Source organism: Protopterus annectens, chromosome 14.part0, assembly GCF_019279795.1.
Source record: "Protopterus annectens isolate FY-2018-M chromosome 14.part0, PAN1.0, whole genome shotgun sequence".
Classification (NCBI taxonomy): Eukaryota; Metazoa; Chordata; order Ceratodontiformes; family Protopteridae; genus Protopterus; species Protopterus annectens.
In genome coordinates, this window is record NC_056748.1 from 608,023,761 (window position 1) to 608,036,621 (window position 12,861).

Here is a 12,861-nt window from a genome sequence, read left to right on the forward strand (position 1 = left end):
ATAGATTCACTGTACATGCTTGACATTTTAAAAAGTCAAAATTCATATGGCCGAGACCATATAATCGACATTTTAAAACATCAAATGTGTTAAGCGGAGATCTTCATACAGTGCAGAACAGGATATTTTACCTTTTCCTCGCTGTAGTGTGATCTCGGAGTTGGTATATTTAAATAGCAGGGGGTGTGGGGGGTGTAGGGGGTTGATTATATGGTCTCGGCCATATGAATTTCGATGTTTTAAAATGTTGCACATGCAAAGTGAATCCATATATATATATATATATATATATATATATATATATATATATATATATATACATAATCTGCTTATTAAGAGTATTTATAAGCCTGTCATAGCAAGATACAGACTTTAACCTCACATGAAGTTTATAAGTCTGTTCTAACACAAACATTGAAACATTCATTAAGCTATGACAACATGCATAAATCAGGATTCTGGCAGCATTTTAAGCAATGTATTTTAAAACTATAGCTCTTTTCTTGAAATTTTGGAACTTAAAATTTCAGTAAGGAGAGCAAATACATATTTGTTTCTGATAACTGCTGATGTAGCCTTTGCTCTTCACACCTGATTGCACAATGGTAATGTTTGCTCAGCTTCTCTGTGACAGCCACATCAGAACATTGCAAATGGGCCACTATACACAAGCTGTCTTTACTTTGAATATGTATTTCAAAAAGAACAAATATTTTCCCAGGGAAGGGTGTCATTAAGGAAGGGTGGCACCTGTACAGATTGTAGTATATAAGTCACACACACAATCGCCATGCACAGCAACTGAATTTTTCTACTGGACATCACTATAAACTTAACAATGGTAAGCTGGAATTTTTAATCACTTGTAAGGATCTTTTTTATATTAGTATTCTAAGTATTTTATTTGTAACAAAAGTGATGCTTAAAGTAAAAAGTAATACTGTTTCATTATCACAAAATACTTCCAGTAAACCATACACTGTGTCGCAAATAGTTGTTAGGCGATGTAATTTAAGTTTATTTTCATTCCATAATTGCCTAGTAAACTCTGGATGGTGTAGGCTCTTCTTGGGGCTACTATAGGAGTCAGATGTGACTCAACAGCCTTGTCTGGATGATAGGAGTGCAATAACATTTAGGAATGGTAAGCAGCAGAAACTAAACATGCAGCAAACAGTAATTCCAGGGTTAACTGGGTGCAAAACTGTTGTGCTTTTATGGTATTCCTGTCTTGTACCACCTGTACTGGCTGTCCAGATAACATCACTAGAATGAACAACCTTAGAAAAACTATAACATTATGATCAGATTACCTAAAAATGTTATAGGACCTGTAGTAGAAAATGTCTGTAAACTGATCAGAACCCTCAATTTCTGGGTATATCATGGTAGTTAACATAGTCAAGGTTCATTTGTAACACAAACAGAGAGTTTCTTGTTTGCTTCAGAGAATTAATTAAGCTCATTTTTATATATAGCCCTGTGTACTATGCAGTTATAGTATCAAATAAAAAGTACATAGCAGTAAAAAATAACTTAACATATTAGAGTTTCCATATATTTATTATCTGCTCTGTAGAAAAACATACTATAATTCCTTGAGTAGTATAGCTATCTGAAAGATTATATATAGCCCCCAAGGATGAAAACATATGCCTGTTGTGCAGCAAAGCCCTTTGTCTATGTGTAGTTTTTCATTAGCAAGCAAAGTGAGTCACTGTGGACACTTTTCAGCATAACCCACAAAAGTAAGAGTAAGTGTAAAAGCGATATTCTTGGACAGTTAATATAGCCAGTCGTGCAATATATTTTGCAGATGTGGAGAGAAAACTGGACTCCACAAAGAACAGTGTTGCAGACTCAGCCGAATATACGTACAGATGCCATGCAGAGAATAATCAGAGGTCATGGCTGAACACTTTACCTGTAAGTTGTGAAACAGAAGCCTTACTCTATGAGTTACTGTGCCATATAGCAAGTTGATATTACATAACAGTCTTGACCAGATCCATGCTTGTTTTTAATATTAGAACATTACTAGGCCCTTTCAAAAACTTGGGTTCAAATTCCATTTCTGACACTAATGCAACACAATGGAGTATTGTTATCGTAATGGGTTATCCTGTAAATTAACTGTTAAACCATATGTTCTGCAAGTAGTTGTGTTCAATGCAAAAGGTCTCATGGCCTCTTTAAATGTCTCTATTACATGTGATACTAAAGAAAAACTCGGAAACATTTTTATGGGTCCACCTCTCACAGTGATACAATCTGCACTACATGTTTCAGGTATAATATTTTACCCTTTTTAGTTTCATGCTTTTGGTAGTCAACAAAATATTGGATGCAACATAAATGTAAATAATTGTAAAACCAGACATATTATTGGACAGTTTTGTCTTTAACTGTTACCCCCAAAAGTATTTCAACTTATTTTTGAAGCATATCTCAATAATTTACAGAATTACAGACAATGTTTGAATATAAAGATCTGACAACACCTGATGCTCTGCACTGTCTGCCTTTCAACTAATGCAGCATTACTGAAGTATTTGCGATATATTTTTACAAATCTTCTGTACTAAACCAGTTACACCATACATACTTATTCCTGCTATCAGTTCTCTTCAAAAATACTTATCCTTCTTGCTGCATTTTTTTTTCTATTAAGAAAATCACTTTTGGATATCCATTGGGTATTTTCAGTACAGCCTATGCCCCATCTAATCCCATCAAGTCTCATGTTTCAGACTTGGGTCCTGATTTGCACAAATTAAACTTTCTGCAGTCTGCTTCAGTTTACAAACCATGTCTGTAACTTCTACAAATCCCTAAACAGTTGTCTTTTTTGACCAGTGCCTTTCTTCTACAAAAAATACAAGTAATCTAGTAAAGATTTAAAGATGTACTGGAACTTTCTCCGTCACTGTTGAATACAGTGGAATAGACTAGACACAAGACTAAATTTCATGGTACTCTGCTTGTTAGCGAGTGAAGTTCTTATCATGTACAACTTAATTTATTTGTGTTTCTCTGATTTCTTCAGCAGAAGCTTTGAGGCTATTAAATAGTCTGCCTTGTTAAAATTGGAGTTAAGCAAATGTAAGTTCTGTCCCTCTCTTACTTGTGATTTAGTGTTCATAGGGGAAAGCAAGTTAAACTGCTTCTGCATTCCCAAGGTCTTTTTCCTTAACAGGCTAGCAAATAAGATAAAGTAAGTTTTTTGCATGACCCATACAATGAATACATTTTGCCATGGATTCTGTGGATCATCGACAGTGGATGTATTCTTATGGTTCTTACTTCCAGCAACAGTCAGTATAGTTTTCCCTTGTACTAAGGTTGTGCTGTTTCATCTGTTCATTCCACATTCCTTCTCTGCACAGGTTCACTCCAGCCTCAGTGTACCTTCCTCATTTCTAGTGGCAGGCTATACTGAACTGCTATGGTTCTCACAGCAGAACTGTCTAAATGATATCAGTAGATGTGTTAATCCAAGATTATGTTATGAAAATGGAGATCTCACCAACAGCCAAAATAGTTTCTTAACAGAGGATTCACATAATAGAAAGAGAGTATAAGAAATGCAGATGAATATTTTTGCATTGCATTGTATTCATTCGTTAACCATTATTTTCCTTGAGATCCTTCTGTTTGTAACTGTACAAAACTATTTTGAGTTGATGAATGATGACTTTAGTCACAAAACGTGACTTTCACTAACTGTGACCCCCTAACAATGCAAACACACTTGGGCTTGATTCACATATACTATTTGCAGCTTGTGTTCTGTAGGTACATTTCCAGTATATAACTTAACCCATACAGTGTCTAAAATAAGACAAACTGTTCAAAACTGGTAGATTTTCAGAGTCATATCTGATGTTTCCTCAAAGTTTTGTTCTTTCCCGTCATAATTTGTTTGATTTTGTGGCAAAACAATAATTATTTAAATCATCAACAGCAGTAGTGACTAAAGCTAGAGATCTTTCTTTCTAAAGAAAATGGTTCCTAATGCATTCATTTTATTGCAGTAACATTCAAGTGAGTAAAATGAATATATAAAATTAGTTTTTGGCCTTTGTCCACTATTTTTATTATAAGCTTTGAGTTTTGAGTCAAACTTTTATAGCTGTCATAAGGTGAAAGTATTCTCAGTGGTTTCAGAATATACAGTGAATACAATTAACACAGACACCCTCTAAATTTGTGAAGAAAGTTCCACTGCAAGTGTGTGTGTGTGTGTGTGTGTGTGTGTGTGTGTGTGTGTGTGTGTGTGTGTGTGTGTGTGTGTGTGTGTTTGAACCTTGGCTGCAGATGATTGTCACTGTTGAAGTAACACCCAGACCCTATGTGCAAAAATGGGAAAAAGGTGTTGTGGATGGATGGGGAATTCCAATTATGTAATATTTATGAGTATAATTTAGTAAAAAATTGTAACTATGAACTGCAACCGCATCAAAATATTAAGGACTATGAAAGATTAAACTCTTTCCTTTTCTCAACATATTGTTAGGTATAGGCATTTACAAGTTAATCAGTAAGATATTCATATGTCTTCAAGTTTCTTCAAGATGGTATCATTTGTTCTCATATGCTGAAAGAGAGAACCAGGATGACTTTTGTGGTTACTTTCTTTATAGCTTGCTTTATTTGTTTGTTGCATGCATGCTTGTTTGTCTGAAGTCCAATTAGTCATAGCACATTTTCAGTGAAGGCCAAGGTAAACAAAATCTTGAAATATATTTCCACAATAACATTTACCAACAATAAAATAATATATAGGGAGGAAAATACAGTAGTGGCTACAGGCTGAAATGCAATAAAGGAATAAGAAGCAAGTTGTAGGACAGATAAAAAATGCACACATTTTATAGGATAATGCATGTATTTGCAAAACATGTATGCACTATGTTGACTTAAGACAAGTATTAGCGTCTCAGAATTCATCAGAAGCCAGAGTGTGGGGTAAAATTATAGCAGGATAACAAAATGAAAAGCAGCAGATGCAGTGTTAAAGCAGACAAGGCAGAACATCAAGCTAAAGGCTAAATAAGCAGGTAGAATTTACAAGAGCAAGGAATTTGTCAACACTTGACATGAACAGCAGTACCATTTAAACCATAAAGAATGCTACCATAAACCACATGGCATAAAGGGATGCAGCCCTGACTATGACTCAGATGAAAGTGGATCATCTAGTGGCTCAAATGCTAGTAGGACTGGAGTAACCATTACCAGCTCACCCATCCCTGATAGAGGAAGTAAGAGTTACCCACTGTACAAGAGAGTTAAAGGATTGGGACCAGCTGTTAGGTAAATGTGGTACACAGTGCACTCAAACCAAAGAGGCCATCCAAGAAAATGTGGAGATGAGCACAGGGTGCTTTCTAGACAACATCAATGAAGCCACCAGCTGCTGTTAGAAGGGAAATAGATGAGGAGTGAGGAGACCTTTCATGTGAACGAAGACCTAAAAGTTTCATTTCTCTTCTCTGAAGGGGAACATATGGAATAATGCCCTCCATCAGGGATCAAATATATTTTAGGGGTCTTTTCCTGACTGGGACAGGAATGGTCTAACTTTTCTGCAAGGTGATACAAATGAATGGCTGGGTAACCATTTGAAATGTCAGGACCTGCAAGAGGAGACTAAATGGCCAAAAGAATAGACTTACATATACTAAGTCCAGGATGCTGTTTCTCAGAATATTCCTTTTTCTCCAAGGTATAGCGATCTCAGTGTTGCTATATATACATCTGAGGTGGGCAGCAGCTTGCCACCCCCCCCCCCCGCAAAAAGAAGTTTAAAGGAGAAGAGCGATTTTCTAAATACGTTCTCCTCCTGTGTTTCCAGTCTTTTTTTTTTTTTTTTTTTGGCTTGTTGGCACTCAGCATTTTAACAGGGAGCCTTATTGCTAAGAGGGTGGTTGGTAAGGTCAAAAGGAGAAAAATTCAGTTATTAAAAAAGTATGGCATGCCATAACAGTGTATTCATTGTCATAGGAGCAGGGTAGAAAATACAAAAGTGGGGGTCAGAAATGGGAAAGACCAGATGTTAATATAAGGAAGAAAATTATGCTAGAATTGCAAAAGACATACAAAAAAGTAGGATTAAGTGATTACAGAACTCCAGTTCCATTTTGATGACAGACATTCCTTAAGATTCACAATAAATAATAGAAAGGGGGGTCATCATGCCTAGAAAATAATATTTGACATTTATGACTCAATGATTTTCTGTTTTGTGTAAGCAGGATTAAACTCTATCTAAGCAACAATATGGAACCATTCTATATCATATATTATGAGTGTTGCTGGAAGCAGGTGATGTGGGGCATGTTGCTAGGAACACACTGTGATTAAGCTGTCCAGCCCCTGTTGTTCTTTTTGTTTTATTGTATCAGTTTTGTACAGTTAAAGGCATTCTTAAGATTGGTTGTAGGGGGATTCATCTTTTTCAGTGGTCATGGTGAATTTTGTAGGACTTCTTTGCTGAAGAGTACAGTTAATGCCTTAATCGTACCTGGAGCCATTGTTAATGCAAGCTGGATCATATAGCATCTTAGGTTTATGTTTTTTAAGAGGCACGTGTATTTGCTACTTGTTTTATGATACGAAGAGCTCCAACATTCAGAGGAGTGCTACTTCAGCAAAAGAAAAAGGGATGGCAAATGCACTTTCTGCATGATTTAACTGAGCTTTTCAAAACTAGAGTAAGAAAACATACTTGTATAAAATAAACAAAAGAAAAAGTGCCATATCACATACCTCTTACTGATTCAGGCTACAGAGCTGAAAACTTTTATTTTATTGTGCAGGCATTTAATAGAGTCTCCAGTTTATTGTTCTGAAATCAAACTCATCAAAACACAGCTCCTGGATCCCATTTTAAACAAGTGACAGACACCATCAAATCTCATTTCACAGAAACACAGGGTAGCTGAACTGAACATAATAAAATATAAATAAACTTTTATGCAAGGGGGAAACCTGCCTATGCCACCAGTATGAGTACAAACCACTCTAACCTTATTAAATTATCTCCACTCTAACATTTTGCCATTATTGTAGAATTCACTAGAATGGAGTAACATTGGATTAAACATAATTAGCCAGAGAGGACTGTATACCTCTCTCCTGTCCAGAGCTTTGCAGAATGTCCATATTTTTGTTTCATATTTTTGGTTTCTGGTCTGGTCTTCATAAAATGTGTTGTTTTCTGACAAATCAGGGAGGATTAAAATCACTAAATAATGTCAGATATTTGAGTTTTAGACTTCATATCCTTCAGAAAATGCATGTTAATGCAAAAACCTGTTATTTTAGCAGCATTTTAAGTTTATAAAAGCAATACATAAATTCTGTCCCTAATTTTGGGCCTTTGTTCCACCTTTATTTTTGGTTTTGTCCAGAACTCTTTTACTAAGAGGTTAAGAAGTATGGGTGAGTGTGTGGGTACAGCCACCACATTGTGATTGCAGGATGACTTACTCCCTATGCTAAAATATGTACAGTTTGTGAAAAAATAAGCAGTTTAGTTATTATTAAATATCTTTCAGCTTTGCCCAGTTAGGGGTCACCACAGCGGATCACCGGTCTGCTAATAATTGGCAGTGGATTTTTATGATGTTGACTTGCCAGCCCGGCACCAAACCTTCAAAGAAGGAACACCCACACACACACACACACACACACACACACACACACACACACACACACACACCTACCTGCATGTTTTTAACATTCACTCAAACGCATGGAGGACATGCAGACTCCACACAGCAGGCACTCCAGCTGAGAATCGAACTGGAGAACCTCTTGCTATGAGGTGACAACGCTAACCACTGCACCACTGCGGCCTCTTATTATTATTACTATGGGATATTGTAATATTACTAAATAGCTGTTAAGTAGATAAGCTCCAAGTTACAGAGTGGCAGCTAGTTTTTAAATAACAATACTTCATGAAAATGTGTGTGTTAGTTTTGATTAATGATAACAGGCACTGTTGTTACTAGGACTTTGAACTGCTGCAGTCCATTAAAGCTGCCTTCTTGGAGGTGTTGCAGGTTCATTTCTTCAGTTATGGCAACTGTATGGGGATATATGATTTGATAATATTTATTTCAGCAAATAACGTTAATAATTTCAGTTTTCAAGAAATACGAAAACTTATAGAAATCACTCTGAGATGCTATAACTTCACATAAAGCCATGTGGGCTATATTCTTGTATATAGGACATCAAGGGATACTTCATTATGCTTCTTTGATTGCAGAATTAGACAATTAGCCTATTTAATCTACCCTTTACATGCACTTAATATTCTACTTTTCCCTCCATTCCCTTTCCTCTTTCTGCACATTTCCAATACCATTTTGAATACCTGCATGGATTTCTGTCTACCAGTCATTCAAGTAGTGTATTCCAAAAATCTGTAACCCTGTCTGTGAGGAAGCATTTTAAAGAAGCAGGGAGTTGGTGGTCCTTACACTCTGTTGCTTGTGTCTGCCCTCTCTCAGTCCAGTATTTGGGAGAATTCTTTACATGTCATTGCCCTGATGCACCTATCTCATGACACCCTTGTCTTTTCTAGTCTCTGATGAAAAGAGTTTAACACCCTCTAATATTTCATTATATTCTTTCCCATCAATCACATCTACTCTTCTTATGACTTTTCTTTGAACTGTTTCCAGCAGCTTTGTGTCGCTGTCCTTGCATAATCTCTAAAACACTAGTAGTACTTATTATGTAATCTGACCAGGACACAGTAAAGCAGTATGCCTCTGAGAATAGAACCCAGAAGTCTGTTAGCTGCTGCAACTTTCCCTGTACTCCACTTCTGGTGGTCTTAACTCAGGTATCTTAAACAGTCCCAAATCCCTTCTAATGGTCCTTTGACATTATTTCTACTCCTACTAGCTAATACTTTACCCAAACGTTATAGACCAAGTGCAGTACTTTGCATGTCTCAGCAACGAGCCTCAGCTGCCACCTTTCTGCTCACTTAGTCAACCTTTACAAATTCTCTGCTGTATATGTGTCTTCAGCAGAGAGAGATTAATCCTGTTTTCACTTCCCTCTGAAATATCTGAAACAAATACAGGAACGAGTCCAGGCCTCCTGGTTGCTCCCTGCAATCCTCTGCTAGTCACTTCCTTATGCCTGACATCATTCCGCCACAGCAACCCTCTATTGCTTACCTTTTCACTATGCAGCAATCCACTTCTTCCGTTCTAGTCACACCCCAAGCCTCTGCAGTTTTCATAGCAACCACCTGAGAGGAATCAAGTCAATGGCCTTAATAAGCTCTGTATAGACTGCATTTGCTTGCATACCTCTCAGCTGTCCAGATTTTTACAAAATGTCCAGATTTTTTTCCTCTTATTTTTGGTTTGTTCCTCATAAAATCTGTGGTTTTCTGGCAGATCATTTAGGATTGAAGTCACTAAATAATACTAAATAATGACAGACATTTAAGTTTCAGATTTCATGTCATCCAGAAAATACATAATAATACAAAACCTATTATTCTAACAACTTTCAAAGTTTATAAGAGCAATATTTAAAATCTGTCCCCATCTTTGGGCCTTTCTCCCCTCATTGTTTCTGGCTTTGTCCAGATTTCTTGCAATGAGAAGTTGAGAGGTATGCTTCACTGTCAAGTTCTTCTGTAACCTTGTCATAAAATTGAATCAAGCGTGGCTAGCATCTCCTTCTGTACATGAACCTAAGCTGACCTTTGTCTTTGAGATTGTTATCCTCTAGGAAAATAAACAGCATTTCCCTTATGACTAACCCTGTGACCTTTCTCACCAGTGGTTATGGCTTACATTTCTTGTAGTTCCTCAGAACTTTCATTTTCCCTATCTTGTAGATGAATACCACATTTGCTGTCTTCCAGCACTTCGGCAGTTGCTCTCAGTTTAAGTAACTTCCTCTAGTGTAAGGCCTATTTATAAAGCAGGTTTACACTGAAGTAAGTCATACCAAGAACAAGTCTTTTGAAATCAGAACCTATGTACATTTACAAGTTCCCTAATCTAAGTATTTGTAAATTCCCCATTCTGAAGATTCATAGGTTCATAGGTTCATAGGTTGGTACTAGGCTATCGGCCCTAGGACCTATACAAGCTTAGCCATAACAATTCCCTGGCTATTTCTTCCCACACTGTTTACTTCCCTGGACCTCTGTCTAGCAGGGCGACTGACGTGATCCCCGAGGTGAATTTCCTTTCCTCACATCCAATCGTCAAGGTTCCTTTTGAAGAGGGCCAAAGAGGCGCTCTGCTTGACATGTATGGGCAGTCTATTCCAGAGTCTGGGGAGTCTCTGGGTCAGGAACCTATCCCTCCAGCATGTTTTGTTTATTGTGATGACAAGGTTTAGATCCCTGGAGTGTGTGGCTCTGAGGGATTTCTTTAAGTGGAGCATGTCCAACAGCTCTGGGTTTGACATGGCCTTGTATGTTAAGCAGAGATCACGTCTGAGTAGACGATATGCGACAGAGTATAGCTGGAGTTTTTTAAGGCGGTCAGCGTAGGGTATCTGCTTTAGGCCTGTGATTCTTTTAGTGAGATATTTCTGCCGCCTTTCCAGTTGTTGCAGATGTCTTGAGAGGTACATACCAAACTGGGTGTTGTATTCTATAATGGGTCTAATGAGGGATGAGTACAGTGGGACAATGACCTCCTTTTTTCTGGATGAAAAGCCCTTAGTGATGAGGTGTGCCACATAGAAGGATTTTCTGACTGTTGTGGCGATGTGGTTATTGAAGGTGAGACCACTGTCCACCTGTGTCCCTAAGTCCCTAAGTCTCTTATCACACTTTCGGTGTTTAGTGTACTGCTATCTATGTGGTAATTCACAGGTATATGTTTTTTCCCAAAGCGGATAACTATACATTTCTTGGCATTGAGCTTGAGTCCATGGCTCTGGCACCAAACATCTGTTTCTGTAAGGCCTTTTTGTAGAGTATCCACATCATTTGGGGATTCAATAATGGCTCCCAGTTTGCAGCCATCTGCGAACTTTATTAGCCAGAGTCCCTTAGTGTTGGCCTGTACTTCAGAGAAGTAGATGCCAAATAAGAGCAGTCCCAGGACTGAACCCTGAGGTACTCCATTTGTCACTTGCCTGGAGCTGGATTTGGAGTCGGCTACTTTTACAGTGTGGTTTCTGTCAGTAAGCCAGTTGGCAACCCATCGAGTGACATAGGGATTAATGCCCAGTTTAGTAAGTCTATCTATGATTCCAGAGTGGGGGATGGTGTCAAAGACCTTGGCAAGATCCATATAGGCTGTGTGGACCACCTTACCCTCATCCACAGCTCTGGAGACTGATTCGAAGAAGTCAATCAGGTTCAGGAGACAAGATCGGCCCTTCACGAACCCAAACTGGATGGGGGTCCAGTGTTTGAAGGTTGCCAATGTCTTTGTTTATAAGTTCCATGATAATACATTCCATGGCCTTGCAGATCAGGCTCATCAGACTGATGGGGCAGTAGTTCCCAGGATCCAAGGTGGACCCCCCCCTTGTGGAGTGGGATAACTGTAGCTGTGCACCACTCAGTGGGCATGAAGCCTGAGGTGAGGTTATGATTAAACATGACACTAAGGTGATGTGCCAGTTCATTTTGTAGTTCATGTAATACACAGCCGGGGATGCCATCTGGTCCCATGGATGCTGTATTCTTAGGTTTGGAGAGTGCATTTTTTACCTGTGTGGCCGTTATTACCAGAATTTGGCAATCTTCCGGTATTGAGATGGGCTGTTTAGGGGGTGAGAGGGGGGGGTGAAGTTGGCACGGAATTGATCTGCCAGGATATTGGCAATATCCTTGGGATCAGTATATTTCATGTCACTCTGTTGTAGCTCAGAGCAGGTCTGAGCATTGCCACTTAGATTCTTGACATAGTTATAGAATGCCTTGTGGTTGTCTTTGGAATCTTTGGCAATTTTATTTTCATAACTAGCTTTGGAGCATTTTGTGAGGGATCTCAGCTTCTTACTGAGGCTAGTAAGGGAGTTTTTTGCATCCCGGGATTTTCCTCTTTTCTGCAACAGTTTCTTCTTTTTGTTGTAAAGTTTGTTTATGGCAGGGGACCACCAGATTGGCTTCCTTTTTTTGGAGGAGAGCATCTTGGTTCTATTTGGGATGGCACGATTCATGCATGAGTGGATTTGCTCATACAGTTTTTTATGGAGGTTTCCTTACTGGGGTTTGGGAGTGGGATGTGGATGTTAAGCGTGATTAGCTTTTGGTCAGACCTGACCAACGAGGGGGTGACCATAGGTGTGGAGCATCAATTTACCATGTTGGTAATGACCAGGTCTAGGATATTGGAGCCCCTGGTGAGACTATGGATTAGCTGATCCAGGGCATTGGAATTTATGAATTCCAAGAACCGTTGGGCAAGGGTGTTGGTACAGTAGTTTTCCCAGTTAATGGCAGGGTAGTTGAAATCACCCAGTATTAGGGTGTTTGGTTGTATCTTAATATTTTCCAGTATGTTTAGAAAGGTGTAGTGAGAATCTTGGGGCATGGTGGGGGATCTGTAGAAAGCTACAATTTGGATTGCAGTCTTACCTAGTGTTAGTTGCACCTGGAAAATTTCAGATGCATTATGTTGGGCAACTAGCCTGGTGGTGTGAATATCCTTAGTGAATATGGATACTCCTCCACCTTTAGTGTTTTGGGCCTGATTTGGTGGCTGAAAAGTGTGGTGAAAGTTGTAGCCTGGTATTTCAGTGGTGCTCTCTGGAGCCTTGAACCAGGTCTCAGTTACTGCACAGATATCGATGTTCTCCATTTTTAGGATTGCCTCGAGAGAGTGCATTTTGAGGTTTAGACTTCTA

The 12,861-nt window shown here is 38.5% G+C and overlaps 1 protein-coding gene across 1 annotated transcript in view; it reads left to right on the forward strand.

Moving 5' to 3' along the window:
* Window positions 1–784: 784 nt before the first annotated feature.
* MSMB (microseminoprotein beta) overlaps window positions 785–12,861 on the forward strand; it is a 78,620-nt gene continuing 66,543 nt past the window's right edge. The window contains exon 1 of the mRNA XM_044055680.1: window positions 785–841. Coding sequence (XP_043911615.1) covers window positions 839–841 — 3 coding nt within the window. The 5' untranslated portion in view covers window positions 785–838. The remainder of the gene's footprint in view (window positions 842–12,861) is intronic.